General features: G+C 47.2%; 1 protein-coding gene and 1 long non-coding RNA gene across 6 annotated transcripts in view; one reads left to right on the forward strand and one right to left on the reverse strand.

Moving 5' to 3' along the window:
* The window catches only part of LOC119177026 (TOX high mobility group box family member 3), a 564,847-nt gene that overhangs the window by 178,437 nt on the left and 369,922 nt on the right, over window positions 1-16,488 (forward strand). For all 5 annotated transcript variants that reach the window (XM_075877997.1, XM_075877993.1, XM_075877987.1 and 2 more), the window contains exon 3: window positions 14,970-15,075. In XM_075877997.1, coding sequence (XP_075734112.1) covers window positions 15,013-15,075 — 63 coding nt within the window. In that variant the 5' untranslated portion in view covers window positions 14,970-15,012. The remainder of the gene's footprint in view (window positions 1-14,969; window positions 15,076-16,488) is intronic.
* LOC142775824 (uncharacterized) overlaps window positions 1-16,488 on the reverse strand; it is a 272,279-nt gene that overhangs the window by 19,205 nt on the left and 236,586 nt on the right. The gene's annotated exons all lie outside the window — the stretch shown is intronic.

The raw sequence follows: 16,488 nt of genomic DNA on the forward strand, positions 1-16,488 counted from the left end.
AAAACGAGTCAACGCACGCACGCACTGCGCAGGAAAGCGCTTTGGCGGCTGCAGCGATGAGGGTTAGTTGTGGCGCCATGGCGTGCTGCGGCACTTTTGAGAACTAAACAAATTAAACAAGAAAAAGCAAACCTGGCGACATGGGGAGCGGTGGCATGAGCAGGTCGTAAGTTTATAGAGCAGGTCGTGAATTTCTTTAACTAAAGTGCGAGTGTGGAGCTGGGGCAATGTCACAAGGGCCGAGGACGTCATACCTGCCTGCCAACTTTTTGAGGTTGTGGGCGACGTTTGGATGTAAGGAACCACGGCAGGTTTTGTGGTTCTAGTAGCCGTGCATGCTAACGCAGGATGCTTGTGGCCTTTAATCTTCTTGCAGGAGTTTCTCCAACACTGACGCGAACAGCGAACCTGGAAAGCCTGCCATAATAAGGCACCTCAAAGGCAGCCTGCATCTAGTGAATGCAAAAGTTCTAAAGCGCAGAACCCAGGCAGAACATTGCAACATCCCGCTTCATGAACTTGAAGTGGCGGAATCATATAGCATTCTGATTTTCACCGCGTGTTCACTAATGTCTTTCATAAACAAAGGGTGTACTTGGGGCGTCTTCCTTTCTCACTACAAGAATACTCATTTTTCGTGCCTTTCTTGTAGTATCGCTGCATGTCTGGTACTTCGAGCTTGTGGGGATCTGAGGCGCGCCCGCGACCATTTCGTGGGCATTCCGCCGCACGGCCACACCCTTTTGCTTTTTCTGCTCTGGTAACGGCGCGTGGCGATAGATGGCGCCACGTGCGGGCGCAACACGTGTTACGTGTGCACCGAGGTAGCTGTCTCTCCTCCGTGGTCGGCGCCTAGTGAACACGTGTTTCCTTCGTCCGCGTCCTTTTTGGGAATCGCCGGACTGTAGCCTGCCTGGAGTGTCCTTTGGCACCTCGGCAGGCGTGTTTACTTGAGTGCTAGCTTCGGTACCGTACGCTAAGCTCACAGCGGTGCCTAGTGCTTGAAGTGGTCGTACCACACCGAGCCGCACTTGCCGTAGGCCTACGCGTACGAGGTTTGCCCTAACACTCGCGACCAGGCCCAGTGGCCACCGTGAGAGTGCGCAGCATAGCCGCGAGGGACCTTTTCCCGACCGGTGTGTCAAAGCTCGCCATTGCCAGCTGCGACGTGCTCGCGGTTTTCCCCTTATTGTGAACGTCCGCGTGCGGCTGCCTTTGCTCTCCGCGTCCCGGGAGCAGACGTTCTACGGTTGTTCGGGGTGCCGCCAAAGGCTGTAAAGTGTTGTGTATTTTTGTATTGGAACACTGTCTGTTTGCCGCGCCGCGCTAGACGCCTTGTTATTTGAGCGCGCGCGGAGCGGTGCGATACACGCGAGTAGGTGACGGAGTCGCGGCCCTGTTGCTCGCTAAGCGTGAACCCGCGGTGATCATACGCTACGGTGAGTAGCGGAGTCACCATAAGCTTTACATATCTAAAGTAAAACCAGTGTATCATGATTGCATGAAGGGAGCATATTTGTAGGATCGTAAAGTCGTCATTCGCGCATTAAGGATTAGCCTTAGTGACGATGCGGCTGGCGACGGGGTTTATTTATTTCAATATTCTCAGGGCCCAGGGGCTGCTGCAAAGTTCATCAACCGTGGAGGCTCATTGGTTGGGGCTTCGAAAGTTGAAAATCAATGCTGTTGGTTCGATTCGCGCTGGCCGCACTTTTAAGGTGGCCGAAAATTGAGAACGCCCATGTATGTTGTTGTGTGCTAGCTGAATAATTCCACCTGGTCCAAAATGATTGCTGAACTCTCCATTAATGTATACTTAATATGAGAGCGCACCTCTGCTTTAGGTATTTGTTAATAAAAGTTGGCTTTTTACGTCAGCGCTAGCATGTATTCATAAAATCCCTTCCCGTCGTTTAAGTTACTTGCCTTGTCAGTATTGTTACGAAAGTTTCTCTCCGCCCACTGCAGGCGAACCCGGTGAGAACATAGACGAGCGCACGTTCCGCCGTGGTTCACGAGTCGCGGAATATGTTGGCTACGCAGACATTTGCTCTTGAGAGAAAGAGACTGATTGTCCGTTTCCTGGCAGACGAGCGCATGAAGAGGCTTTGGCGTTCCGAGCGCGGCGCCGTTGGCAGATGCCTTTTCTTTGCGTCGTCCTGCACAAAGGACGCGCGCGTGCTTCCAGAATGAAATAGACGCGTCTATTCATGCAACGCTGGCGGCGGCGCACGGTTGTCTGCCCGACGTATGTTGCCGCATATAGGCGTCAGCCCAGTAGGCGCTTGACGGCGCTGACGTAACGCCCGGAATATACTCCCTACGCTGGACGGGTGATGCCGGTCGCTCGCGTGGCGGCGGTGCCCTCGGGGGTCGTCGCCTACCTGCCAGCGGGGCGGGCACCTTATTTGCATGCCGGTCAGGTTCGTGAGCTTCTTGTACGCGTTTCGCTCGATGGTTTGATCGCGGTTCACCTGGCCGGCGGTGTGTTTTTCTCGGCGTTCCCGCAACAACCTTATCGAAAGGAAAGGAGCAGTCGCACATTTCCAGCGCTGGGCGAGAAGTGCCGTCCTGCTGGCACCAGGTCTGATCGCAGAAATCCGTGACCTGAATCGGGCTCCTCGCACGTGGCCTTGGTCGCTCGCTGCGACTCTTGGCCTCTTGTCGCCGTGGTGTGTTCTTCGCGCTGGTTGTTGCTCACGCTCTCTCTCCCCCGGCAGCAGGAACGAAAAAGCGTTACGCCGCTGTCGGAAGCGTCGGTGCGATACTGGCGCGAAACGCGGTATTACGCAGTCTGACGACGTGCTTCTGACCCTCGCTTTCTTGGTCGCTTTCCTCCTTCACACATTGCAAACAAAGCAAGTGTCTGGTTGTGCCAGAAAACCAGTTTTCTATTAATAAATGTAGAATCCTCACGTACATTTAAGAAACAAAAATATCCGGTCGAGATTGCTTTTTTTTATGATTTCAACATAGTGACCTTTTGCGACAGTACGGGGGTTTTCATTTGAAATGGTATTGCGCATGATCCTTTACTAACCTGCCCAATTAGCCGCACAGGTGTGTTGTCCTGTCTGCTTCATAAATATGCTCCTAATTACTGCAGGCGTGTGTGTGGTGTGTGTGTGTGGTGTGTGTGTGTGTGTGGTGTGTGTGTGTAATGTGTGTGTGTGTGGTGTGTGTGTGTGTGTCTGTGTGTGTGTGTGTGTGCGTGTGTGTGTGTGTGTGTGTGTGGTGTGCGTGTGTGTGGTGTGGTGTGTGTGTGTGTGTGTGCGTGTGTGTCGGGTGTCGTGTGTGTGTGTGTGTGTGTGTGTGTGTGTGTGTGTGTGTCTGTGTGTGTGTGTGTGTGGTGTGTGCGTGTGTGCGCGTGTGTGTGTCGGGTGTGGTGTGTGTGTGTGTGTGTGTCATTGTGTGTGTTTTTGTGTGGTGTGTGTGTGTGGTGTGGTGTGTGTGGTGTGTGTGTGTGTGTGGTGTGTGTGTGCGTGCGTGTGTGTGTGTGTGGTGTGGTGTGTGTCTGTGTGTGTGTCTGTGTGTGTGTGGTGTGTGTGTGTGTGTGGTGTGTGTGTGTGTGTCGGGTGGTGTGTGTGCGTGTGTGTGTGCGTGGTGTGTGTGTGTGGTGTGGTGTGGTGTGTGTGTGTGTGTGTGGTGTGTGTGTGTGTGTGGTGTGTGTGTGTGTGGTGTGTGTGTGTGTGTGTGTGTGTGTGGTGTGTGTGTGTGTGGTGTGTGTGTGTGGTGTGTGTGTGTGTGGTGTGGTGCGCGCGCGCGTGTGTGTGTGTGTGTGTGGTGTGTGTGTGTGTGTGTGTGTGGTGTGTGTGTGTGTGTGTGTGTCCCACACACAAACCCGCGCGCGCGATGTACATTCCGAGATAGACTTATTTACAAGTTCAACCTTCTTTTATTGACTTCACACTGGAGAATTTTTTTTGGTAACAGCAGCGCCAGGTTACAGCAGTGAATCACTGTGTAATATTTTGGTAAAGTTGTTACTTCGACGACATCTTTGAAAGGTGTGTGCTGCTTTTTTGTGTGCACATATATGTTTGAAGTACTCGCGTTCTCGATTACATCCGCACCAATTATGCGTGTGCCGACTCAAGCCAATGCTCTGCTCTGACGTAAATAAAAACTGCCGACAAAATGTCCCAGCCTCATGCAAAGAGTCCACAGAATAGAATTGCATAGAGGGTATTTGGTCATTCCAGCGACGCAGGCGGCGCCACGCGGCTTTCCTCCGAACCTGGCACACGGTGATAAGGCTGTGACGCAATGTGGTGTCGTGTTATTCGTAAACGCTGATTCGTTTTCATTCAAACGTCTATGGGTCACTTTAGCGAGAGAAAGTGTGGTCTGCAGTGATACTAGAGGGCCTGGCGAGCTTTGCTGTCTGAGACGCGCCCCTCAGCATCGTCTCGTCTGCCATTTTGACCTACTGTTGCGCCGTCTATTGTTGGTGCAATGATCGAAAAGGGTGGGGTAAAATGAGACATGGGGCAAAACGCGACATTTTGGCTTCGCCGACTTCTGTAGCTAGTACAAAAAGTACTGTTCTTTGTTTCTCTATTTCAAGCGATAGGTGCTGCAAGTTGTCTACCTTTTTGTTTGTAAAAGTTTGTAATGGCTCAAAGCATTCGCGTGGGAAAATTGCGCGGTTGCTGTTGGTGTATTCGTGACTCGTCAAAAAGAGGCGAAATTCTGCTCGGCCAAATTTTCGGATCCGTGTGTGTAGCTACTCCGACGTCAGTACAAAACTTACGTATTTTTTGTTACTTTATACTACTAGCTAAATACCACCAAAAGCTTGGTTCATTTGGTACATTGTGCCAAAGAGGATTTTATTTTGAATTCGGGCATGTGGGAGGGGCGAAACGCGACAAAAAGGCATCAGATTGTGAGAGTGTCTTATTAAGTGGACTATTTACTCATGTTTATTATATAATGTATTTTTTGTTTAAGGGGGCTAGGACGTACAATAAAATATTATATAGAGCTTAATTTGTAGAAAAAGACATCAAAAAACACTAACTGCGGTTGAGGACAGGACTCACTCTATTCGCGCTACATCGAGGCTGTCCCGCCTTCCCGAAAGTTGTTCTCAAAAGGCGCATGAAAAAATTTATAGAATCTCAAAGTCAAGCTGTTCACAAACACGTCTTGGAATTGAGTTTTAATAAAACTTTTTTTTTCATACTGCAATTTTAAAAATAACAAGCGATAGAAAAACCGAAATTCATCGCCTCATAAAGTACGGCTGACGAAGTTGAAAGCCATGAAACGTTCGTGCAGTTCTGCATCAACACGGCAAAAGAGGCAAAGAAGATGCATCAGAACACAAATAGCTTCCAATCATTTGATAATCTAATGAAGTGCAAGCGTTCAACAAAAGACATCATTAGCACAAACAAAGACTGGGGGTGCTTGATCTGCTAGGAGTTTTGGAGCAACACAGTGCCGGGTTCTTTCTGGATTCATTGCGTGGAGTGCAAAAAATGGGCTCATGAAGACTGGGGGAGGGGGCATGGAGTGAATTTCAGGTGCTTCTACTGCAAAATTTGAGGGGGTGAAATTGTTTCACACTGCCACGTTTTGCCTGGCAGATTGGGGTAAAATGAGACATCTGGTGCATTTTTATTTATTTTTAAAACACCCATTTGAACTGTGGCAACATGGCCATATTTATGTAAGCACATACATTTTGCCCAAAGGAAAGTTTATGGATTGACAGTTATTGGTAAAGAGTGAAATCAAAGAAAAATTACATTCACTATTTTCAAATTATCGTCGCCATTACCTAGTGTTGGAGGTAACGCCTTACTTTTTTCGGTAACCTGGTAACGTACTTGTTACAATTTTAAAACTGTAACGGGTAATGTACTTGCGTTACAACTTTTCGGTAACGTGCATTGTCACGTTACTCGTTACTTTTTCATCTTGTAGGTGTTGTTTTTCCAGACCTGACCCCGATCAATCCTTTTGTCGCAGCGTCGGACAGCTGTTCGCCTGCAGGCTTTGACAAAGAACGCGAGGGTGTATCGCTTTCTTTATTTTTTTTTTTGGAGGGGGGAAATGGCGGATAAAAATTACTAGGACGCTTCTACTTTATCTGGGGTGTTCCGGGCCATCGCCACACAAAGCTTGAAGAAAGCTGCGAAATCCGCTATGACAAACTGTAGGAACATGGTTTTCACGGAATCGATTGTAGCAGGTGGATTGCTGGCCACTGCACCTTTCCATGCCCAAAAGAGAGGCTATATCCGAAGGGAAAGCGCATGGACTATAGTTCACTCCATACCACGTGCTGATTGTCATGCTTCGTACATGGGGAAAGCAAAGCACTTCGTCAAGAGCCTGGGGCAACATAAAACCGTCGTCTGCAAAGTTCGACTGACCAACTCTCGCTGAGCACAGCGTGGTGAACGACCACCGTATCGAACTTGACAAGTTCGTCATGGTACACTTAGAGCCTAATTATTAAGCGGCTTTTTGTGGAATCCTGCCCCACGCAGGAGACAGCCGGTAACTTCACCGGTTTACAGCTGCGCTACCAATCGAGAGGCTGCCTCAACGTAATTCTGCCCATCATAGACAATAGGCGTGACGCCACGGGAGAAAAAAAACCTCTAAAAAGAATGCGAGTGAGCCGCGGAATGTCGAATTCTTTCTTGTGAAGAAAATTTTTTTTCGTGGTACGTTGATTAGCTCGGTTTCTCGTTACTCTCTTTCAAATGAAGTTCATTAACTCCGCTGTCACACGAACACTACGGCTAACAACAGTTACAGGTAGCTCACGTAAGACATAAGCAGTTAGTCTTCTATACTGTGGTTATCGCATCGCAGGTGTTGAACTTAGGCAGACTTTTTTTTTTAGGGGGGGGGGGGGCACCCTTTTGAGCTCAAGGGGCAGACAATCGGTCACTTGGCGCCATGTATGCCAGGGTGAAAAAAATATTCAGAGGGGGGGGGGGAGAATTGGGTTTCATGTGCTACCCCCCTAGCAGCGCCACTGTCGCAAACGGGTTATTCCACGAGAAATCGACACGAATTTAAAAAATAGTGTTTTATATTTCATTGTGAATTTCATAATTAGCCCGACAAAAAACTCAGTTTTCTTTTTTAAATGCATAATTTACGAGGCAAAAAAAATCTAATATATTTATGACGATATGATGTCACCTGGCTCGGTTCGCTGGAGCATGCGGAAAGAACGCAAGAAGGGGTACAAGCGGGGGCACAAAAATTCACTTCATTCTCCTGAACGATATGAATATGGTAACTACGAGGAAGCGTATAGAGAAGCAGAAAGCCACACACGAAATGCTAGGTCCCATCATGACCACGTAAAACGTGTGCTCCCTTTTCCAAGTCAGTAGGCGTCTACTTTAACACCCGAATAGAGGGTGTCGGTCGCGCGGCCGCACTATCGTCGCTCACCGCGTCCGTCCCTCTTCTCCTTGCCCAGCGTCGTCTCGCGCATGATGCGAGGTGCTCGCCTTTCGTTCACTTGTTACGACCAATGCAGGCAGGCTCTCCTAGCCCGCCTCAAGACACTCTGGTTTATACGCCGTGGTGGGCAAAACGGGTGACTGCGAGCCCGGGCTCGTTGAAGGTCGGCGGCGTGACGCTGACTCGTCCCGGCAGCTCACCGCGCAGCTGGACAGCAGGATGCCTGAAGCATGAAGACGGCAGCTCGCCGAGGCAGCACTCGGGCGGACCTCCAGGCTCTTAAGGACTGGGGTGAGACTCAGACCGCCTAGAACATCCGCAGTCTTCTCCGTCGTCCTGGCCTGCCACGTTCTCCACTGCGCCGCCTCCCCGCGTGTGCTTCCTCTTTTTCACTTGTCATCCCTGACAAGATAGTTCCCACCTTCTCGAGGTTTTGCTCTCAAAAACTTCCTTCACACCGGCACCACACTTCACATCACACCTCACCTCGTTGCGAGTAGCCGACACTTCACTACACCAGCACCGCATTTCACCTAAGCACACTCTATCACCACGCACGTCACCGCTGTATTGTACGTCACTAAGAGAACGCCGCGCACACTTTTCTGCTTATCACAAACACGCACAGGCTCACAATCTTACTATTTCACCATTCTCCGATCAGCACACTTCTCTACCCTCCTGCAATATCTGAATCAGTCACAAGTACGCATACACTTCACATAACTATTGTCAATTTGCAACGTCTATCAATACTGTGTATTTCTCAATACCATCACTGTATTTATACACTACACTCGTATTGATTAATGCTCCGCGTATTATTTAACTTCGTCCAATTACTTTGGTGTGCTCGTCCTACATTTCACGCATGACTTGACATAGTTCCTATTCATATCATTCAGCAGAATGAAGTGAGTTTTTGTGCCACACATTCGTGTGCCCTTCATGCGCTCATCCCGCTTGACTCAAACAAAACGCGCCGGGCGACATCATATCGGGACAATATTCAACACGGAGGGACATATTTAATCACTAGTTCTAGAAAGTTCATAATAATGTAACACACAAATGGTACCGGTACAAAGAACATATATTGTGTGCGAAATATATGCTCAACAAAGGGCGAAGGAACATTGTTTGAAACTTGTAGAGCGATAAAAACTATATTTGAAAAAATCTTTAAATATGATAACTTTTATATTACTTGCTACAAAACTGTTGCTACGAAGTTTATAAGACTTACCTACTTCGTTCTTAAAACAAGTCTTGCTTCTTTCTTTCCGCAACGGCAGCTACGTTTTTGGTTATTGAACACCCTAAGGCGCCCCACCGCGGTGGTCTAGTGGTTAAGGTACTCGGCTGCTGACCCGCAGGTCGCGGGATCAAATCCCGGCTGCGGCGGCTGCATTTCCGATGGAGGCGGAAATGTTGTAGGCCCGTGTGCTCAGATTTGGGTGCACGTTAAAGAACCCCAGGTGGTCGAAATGTCCGGAGCCCTCCACTACGGCGTCTCTCATAATCATATCGTGGTTTTGGGACGTAAAACCCCACATATCAATTAATAAAATGGTGGTTTTGGGACGTTAAAATCCCACATATGAATCAATCAATCAATCAAGCAATCAATCAATTAACACCCTAAGGCAGCGAGGCTGTTCTTGAACACGCTCACTCAAACGTTCGCAAATTTTTGCGTTAATTCTACAGGCTCAAGTGAACGAGAAATGTTTATGCACAAATATGTATTTCTGCGACTGAGCCATAAATCCTTTCCTTAGTGTGCTGTCAAAACTTACTTTTCTGTGTATATTGACCGCGCATGCGCGCCAGCGTCGATGAGGCACGCGCCAGAAGTTTTGGTGGCCTAAGCGAGACTGCAGGAGGGGACCAACATTCATGTGGTGTTACAAATGTACTAGTGCCCCCCCCCCCCTCCCGCCCCAAAAAAAAAAGAAAAACGCTATGGAATGCAAGCCTCTGCGATTGCCTACTGGCGTGCAGCAGGCAATTTCAGAGGCAAGGACCACCAGTTTCGATTTCGACGATCTTCTCGGGAGAAGCTGTTCGCACCTGGAAAAAGCCAATTACTGTAAATTTCTTTAAAATTCAGTTATACTTTCTTTGTGGCTAGCGTAGATTATTGAATGTGATATTGTGTATCATGTTGCATTGAGAAAAATGGCTTCACCATGTCCAACAAAGTCACAAGCCATCACATGTAACAAGCAAATTTAAACCACTATAACACTGCTAAGGTCTGGTACATTTGCTCAAATAATACTCGTTAATGAGCATATTGAATATAATCCTGATTTGGCTAAAAGTTGTATGTGAAACACACATTTGAAGTATAAAACATTCTTGTTGTGAGTTTCTGTAAAAAAGGCACGTTGATTAAAATTAATGATTGTGTAGTAACGGCAAAGGTACCGTACGTTGATTTTTAGATGTGAAGCAGCTGTTTGACTAGCCTGTATAACGCTGTCCGTCCGTGTCTCCGTGCCAACGTGCCGCACCGCGCTCTCCTCGCCACGGGTATTGGGGCGGTGCCAAGTAGGTGACGCCTTCCCTCGCAGTGCGCGGTGACGTCACTCTCATTCGCCTGCCGTGCGCTCGCCCCGTGTCACCTCTCTCTCGCTTGACCTCTCCACCGCTCGCAACGTTAGAGCTCACATCGAGTGAACGCTTTTTCGGCTCGTTTATCTGCCACGGAGAGGACGCTGGCAAGCGAAGCTCGTTCGCCCGCCGAAACACGCGCCGAAGCGATTTGGCCTAGCTCGGCCGTCTTCGACGTTGCGAGGGTTAGCGGAGCCGATCGCGTTTGCGAATGGCTTCCTTCCTCCATTGCGAATGGCGACGTTGCGCCTGCAACACCGACGAGGCGTGAGCCAGGGAAGTCGAACGCAAGCGTCGGCAGCGGAAGACGCATGACACCGACAAGGCGCGAGTCAAAAACGCCGATCGCGTCCGTGCGCAACTCTGCTGCTTCGCATCCCATCAGGCCTGGGTTCCCTTTGGAAAAATGTAGTTAATATTTTTTTGGTAAGGGTAACGCATTACTTATTTTTGTAGGTAACGTAGGGCGGTAATGCTTTCTTTTTTTTTTTGGAGTAACGAGTAACGTATTTAGTTACTTCTTTTTCGGTAACGGATACAACACTGCATTTTACCCCACCCTACCCTAGAAGCCATGTTGTGTGCTCGCGACAGACTCGCCTAAACCCTCTTGACAACTTCGTAATTAACTCGTTCAGACTGCCAACACATGACCCCCATTAGTCCTCATTTAGAGGGCTCGCGTCCGTCTGTAGCACGATGACTGCTAAATGAGCACGTCAGTTTTCTTGTCCGGATTATACTCTTGTTTCCTGTCGCTGGCCTCGTTTCTGAATGCGTGGCCGGCCGTCTATTTTGTATTTGGAGCTATAGCTTCGCCGGCGCAAGGTATTGCAACAGTTAACATTAAAGAAAATAAGTATTTCTATATCTGTGTGAGGGTCACGGCAATGGGATTTTTTTTTCTTGCCGTAGACCTTCGAGTTACTCTTATTTCGAAATACAGTCAGCCCGGCTGGGCTGGTCATAGCCTGTTTTTCGCAAATCGTAATAATCTGTCCTAGGCTCCACGTTTCTCGAGCTGCTATCTAGCCTATAGCGTAATAGGTATTGTGACGGATTGAAAGTCGGACTCGTGAAACTGAAACTTGGAATATAAGAGCGCTTAAAGGCGCCGCATAGGAATGGATTGCGCAAAGGCATGCCGGTCGGCTTTATCAAGTGCTGTAGTTCGCGCTTGGGATTTCCTTTCGTTTTCCTTCGTAATCGGCATTTTTATAAATGACAAGATTAACCTAAAAGCTATAAATAAGCACCGCTTCATTATGACGAGAATTTTTTATTAAATGCTTCTCGTACACTTTTTTCATACAAATGTGGGATACGGGCGTTTTCTCTGCTTCAACTGCAAATTAGTATTTTCAATTTATTTCTATACCATTGTTTGAGCTTATGTAAATTATTATTCGAAATATTTATTTATTACATTATGGCGCTATACGCTTCCCGTGCCTCTCACGGCTATTTTAGAGTGCGTAAAGAGAAGGTTCACCAATTCAAAAGACCATGGAGTCTATATATATTCTGTACTATAATGAGTTTTAAATTTCCTGGTTTTCTAAAAAAAGAAAACGTATGAGCTTCGGAGCCCTTGTCGCCCACGCGGCGCAAATGATTGTCCGGTACACGTCAATACCGACAACTGCTCAATGGTCACTTGAAATACTGTAAACTCGTGACTGTATACACTAATACGAACCGGATCTGCCCCTTTTTTTGTTCTTTGTTGTGAATGCAAAACTAGTCAGTATTTGAAGTGACGATGATGCATGGTATGCACAACACGCCTTTTCTTCTTCTTTTTCTTCTTCTTCTTCCTATATACACATCCGTCTCGATGCAAACACATTTGACAGCTCACTCACGCATATCTTAGTGAAGGACGAGGCAGGCGATATATATATATATATATATATATATATATATATATATATATATATATATATATATATATATATATATATATATATATATATATATATATATATATACAAAGTAAGAAATCATGAAGCGCAATGGTTATCGGCCGTTCTGCCGCCTTCACGGAGCTTTGTGCGTTGCTGTGTGGTCTCCATCACAAATGCGCATTAGTAGATTGAGTACTTCTTGCTTCTCATTTTGCGCAACAGCGAGTAAGGAAGTGGGTTACGTAAGCAATGTCTGATTATCTCTATGTACTCGTTGTTTGATCATTAAGTCATTTCAGCCTGTCTACTCGCCATGTGATCATTTATGAGCCCGGCGTCTCCTCGTCGCGCAATGGCGCATAAAATTTGATGGATGCGCAGCCGTGTTTATACCAGCAGTTACATCTTGACGCAATGTACTGAATGCGAAGAGGGTTTGAGAGGACAAGGAAATACAGTTTATTAACTGTGTTTCCTTGTATTGTTGCTGCCTTTCCACATCTTGGCTTCGCAACATGGCGACGTTTAAGAAATGGCATTACTCTCGCCGCCAAAGGGGCCCGAAATGAATCAATACTCCTCCTTTCCAAGTAACGTAGGCGATCGCCGATAACAATGCTATTGGTGAAGCATCAGCTAACTCTTATACACTGAGGAGCATTATACGACAATTCACCGTAGGCATTTGCATTTCTTATGATATTTCTTCGTAACCGCTTCCCTTTTATAGTCGCCTGGATTTTCGTCCTGTTTGAATGCACTTAGTTCTCAACAATGCTGCAGTCTTTCATACAATGATGGGGATTTCGCAAATTAGAGTATGTTCACGTTCAAGATTTCCGTTTTCTTGAGAACATAGTAGTGTTGTGACATATGATAGTGCTGCGAGATATTCTCGTTAATCTTGTGAACCGAGGGCTCAGTGCACAAAGCGTTCGGCTTATATGAGTGTTTTTTTTTTGGCAATGGCGAGCCGGCGTCATAACTACATGCCGGGCTTTAAAATTAGTTCTTAATTTTGAATACGGTGAACTTCAAGATTTTGTTGTAATCCTTTTGTCAGTACTGGCCCAGCAAGTCCTATAGTGAAAATTTTCTGAGTACTGACCCAGCAAGACTACCATATGCCGCTACGAACGATAGGCACGTTTTCTTTGCGTGGTTTTGTCGACAATCTTGAGAAATTCGCTTGCGGCGGGTGCTTCAGGCCTTCACTTATGCAGAGCTAACGAACGACAAGCTGTGGTTAGAGCTCGCGAGATCACGGGCGAGTGAAATCCAGAATAATATAAGATGACGGCAATGCTACCAAGGACCACTAGATGAGTGTGCCTAATAGGCATATGATGCCGGCAAAACTACCTACATGTAAGCGAAGATAATCAAGCTGCACTCTAAGGCCGCGGTCAAAGAAGGGAATTGGGTGGTGCATCTGCCGCGTTGGCTTAGTTGCTTTCGTCTTGCAGTGCTAAGATCGAGGGCGCAGATTCGATACCTGGCCTCGGCGTCATTCTTTTCCATGAGAGCGATGTGCAAATGAATGCCCAACTATTTGGGGTTCACCTAAATGAACCCCAAATGGTCAAAATTAATCGACAGTGCTCCCAAACGCTGCGTGCATCATGATCGTGTCGTGGTCTCGTCAGGTAAAACCAGAACAATTTTTAAAACTCTTCTATTGGACAGGTCTTGAGACTAATTTAGCGTTAACCAAAAAGTTATGCAGTGAAGAAGCGAAACATTCCCAATAAAGGAAAACCGGAATGGAAAGAAAGGGAAAGAACTTCCCCACTATGGTAACCAATTAAGGCCGCTACATACGTCAGCGATGCCACCAACAGCGCCGTCTTTCCCTGCGTCTGTTTTTTTTTTTTTTTTTTGATGACATAAGGATTCCAGAATGAATGTAGTAACCTTGCATAAATAATACTGTTTGAGTGATATATTGTTACGAGGGAGACAGACCCAGCATGCACAGATTTGAGGAAATATATGTATTTACAACTGGTTATAGTTGAGCTGCCAAACGAAGAGCTCGCGCCAGTCTATATGCTGCTGTCCTCTTCGTCGCGTTCATCGCTATGCCACTGGTACGCAGCAATATTAAGCTGGGTTATATACAATAACGACTATGTCTGGTATTCGCCAGATCTACTTGCCAGATCCGTTCAGGGAGGTGCCAGTGAGTCGTTTGGTGGATCATAGATTGTGGGTTTAGCTCTCAGCAGCAACGCGTTTTTCGCTCTCCCACTTTGACATTAATTTGACATTAATAATCAATAATTAAAAACCAATCACATTGTACTTTTTCTGTTTGTTGCAAATTTAATGGTTATATACCTAATTGACTGTGAAAGCAAACGTAATACATGCCCTCCTTCGTTATCTTTCTCGTGGTTTCAATCGGGTAAAAGGGGCGTTAGATATCAAAAATCAAACCTTTGGAATCTACTCGCTCAGTGGACTCTGAAAAACTTTTCTTTTCCTTTTATTATCCCTCAATAATGGAATATGGTAGTGCACGTTCAAAACAAGGGCAGCTCATAAACTGACGCCATATCGTTTGCTGACTCGAAGGTCGCGGGTTCGATGCCAGCCGCCGCGGTTGCATTTCCGAGGGGGGGGGGGGAGCGGGAGGCCGGTGTGCGGTGCGATGTTGTGGTCGAAATATCCGGAAGCCAACACTACGGCGTTCCTCTTAATCATATCGTGGTTTTGTCACGTAAAGATATATACTTACTGACACCATTGGGCTTGTTACTTATCTGCATCGTCCGTACTCTCAAAGTGCATTGCCACATTCCGTTCTGAGTAGTCTACTATAGACCACCAGTACGTCTTGAGGTTGCCATTTGTGCATGTTGAAACGTCCTGCCTTTCATGTGCTGTCTCACGAACGTCTGTATCGACATCCTGCCGCTTCAGTCGAAACGCGCGTTGCCGCGCCGCTGGCCTGAGGCCCGAGCCACTTGCGTCCATTCATAAATGGTTCGCTTTTTGCAGGCGTGAATAGTCTTCCCGGGGCTTCTTCCAATCTTCACGTAACATGGACGCTGACCACACCAGTGCATCGACGGAGCAGAGTGACGCCGCAGCGAGCAGCGAAAAGGTATGTGTACGTTTCATATATTCACCACGTACATCCCGCACTTCCACAGTTCTTCATGCTTGAATATCTTATCTTTTTGTTACATGACAGTTGGTTCCCTGTTTACACAGTCGGGCCCGTTTCGCGATGCTGTCGCTGCCTGTGCCGCTCTTCGTAGTTCATCACGCATATTAGCTGAACACTGCAAGGCGCATGAGCAACCTTTGTAACGTTAGAAAAGAGAGAAGTACCCCTAATTATTGTGGGATTTGTAGTAATTATCTATAAAGCTACAATACTTGGTCATCTCGAGATCCGCTAGGAATAAACATATTATTTTTGATGCACCTTGTGAGCTCCTGTAAAGGACAGCAGCCAGCGCTCGTTTTGTTATATCTTTCTTTATGAGATGGAAAAAAAAGAAATCTGAGGCCGGAAGGGGGGTGGTGGGTTGATATGCCTTAAATATACTGTATAACCTACTTTTAGACTAAAGGTAGCTTATACAGTAACCCTAATATGCCTCTCAGATTTCGGAAACGCCACTGCGTGCCCTTTCTCCCCTGCCTCGACATCATTCAAGTTTCGCAGCCTTGATGAGTTACAGGTCTAATACCGCCATTTACAGCAGCCTTTTAATCGAAAGTCTTGTTAACGTAAGCAACCAGGCTCAGCCTTGCTTAGCAACACAGCCTGTCAAACTTGCTATCTATGTATCTATCGGTATTTTCGTAAGCACTCACCGTTACCTAAATGAATAATGGATATATCAGAAAAAGGGTGGCGCGCAATCATATTATGGCCCCGAGCAAACCTAGCCGACGTCAGAACCTCCAACGTCCATCACGGACGCCGCTGAGCGCCAAGGGGGCTTTCCCACCGTCCACTGCGTTTTCTCTCTCCTCTCATCCGTGAAGGAGACCGGAGAAGCTATAACATCACTTCTCGTGAAGCCGGAGCAATCTCGAAATTGGCTGCGGTTTGGCCCGGCGTGACTTGAGCCGTTTTCGCTTGGAAGGATTAGCACGGCCACTTCGGTTCTCCACTGCCGACGCGTGGTCGTAGTTGTGCGTCGGGTTTTGGAGCGCAGGGGCTGCTTCCGCACAAGTAGGGCAGCCCCTGAGGCAGTACACGACCGTGTGTTGTTGTTTTTAGTCCATGCACTAAATACAACAGCGCCGATCGTACCGTCGCTAAACATAGCAAGACACGTTCGATCGAAATAATAATAATAAAAGAATAATAATAACAAAACAGGCGCCACCTTCGTCGTTGACCATGATCTCACTGTTTTCTTCGTCTGACATTGGTTGGCGTAATGCCGCCACAAGTAACCCGACACTGAACTGGACGGGCAAGTTCAGCCGAGCGCTGTGCATCCGCAAGCACATGGATGTACTGAAGGCCAGACACTACTCGGCAGACACTAGGACG

The sequence above is a fragment of the Rhipicephalus microplus genome, chromosome X (assembly GCF_043290135.1).
Source record: "Rhipicephalus microplus isolate Deutch F79 chromosome X, USDA_Rmic, whole genome shotgun sequence".
Taxonomy (NCBI): Eukaryota; Metazoa; Arthropoda; class Arachnida; order Ixodida; family Ixodidae; genus Rhipicephalus; species Rhipicephalus microplus.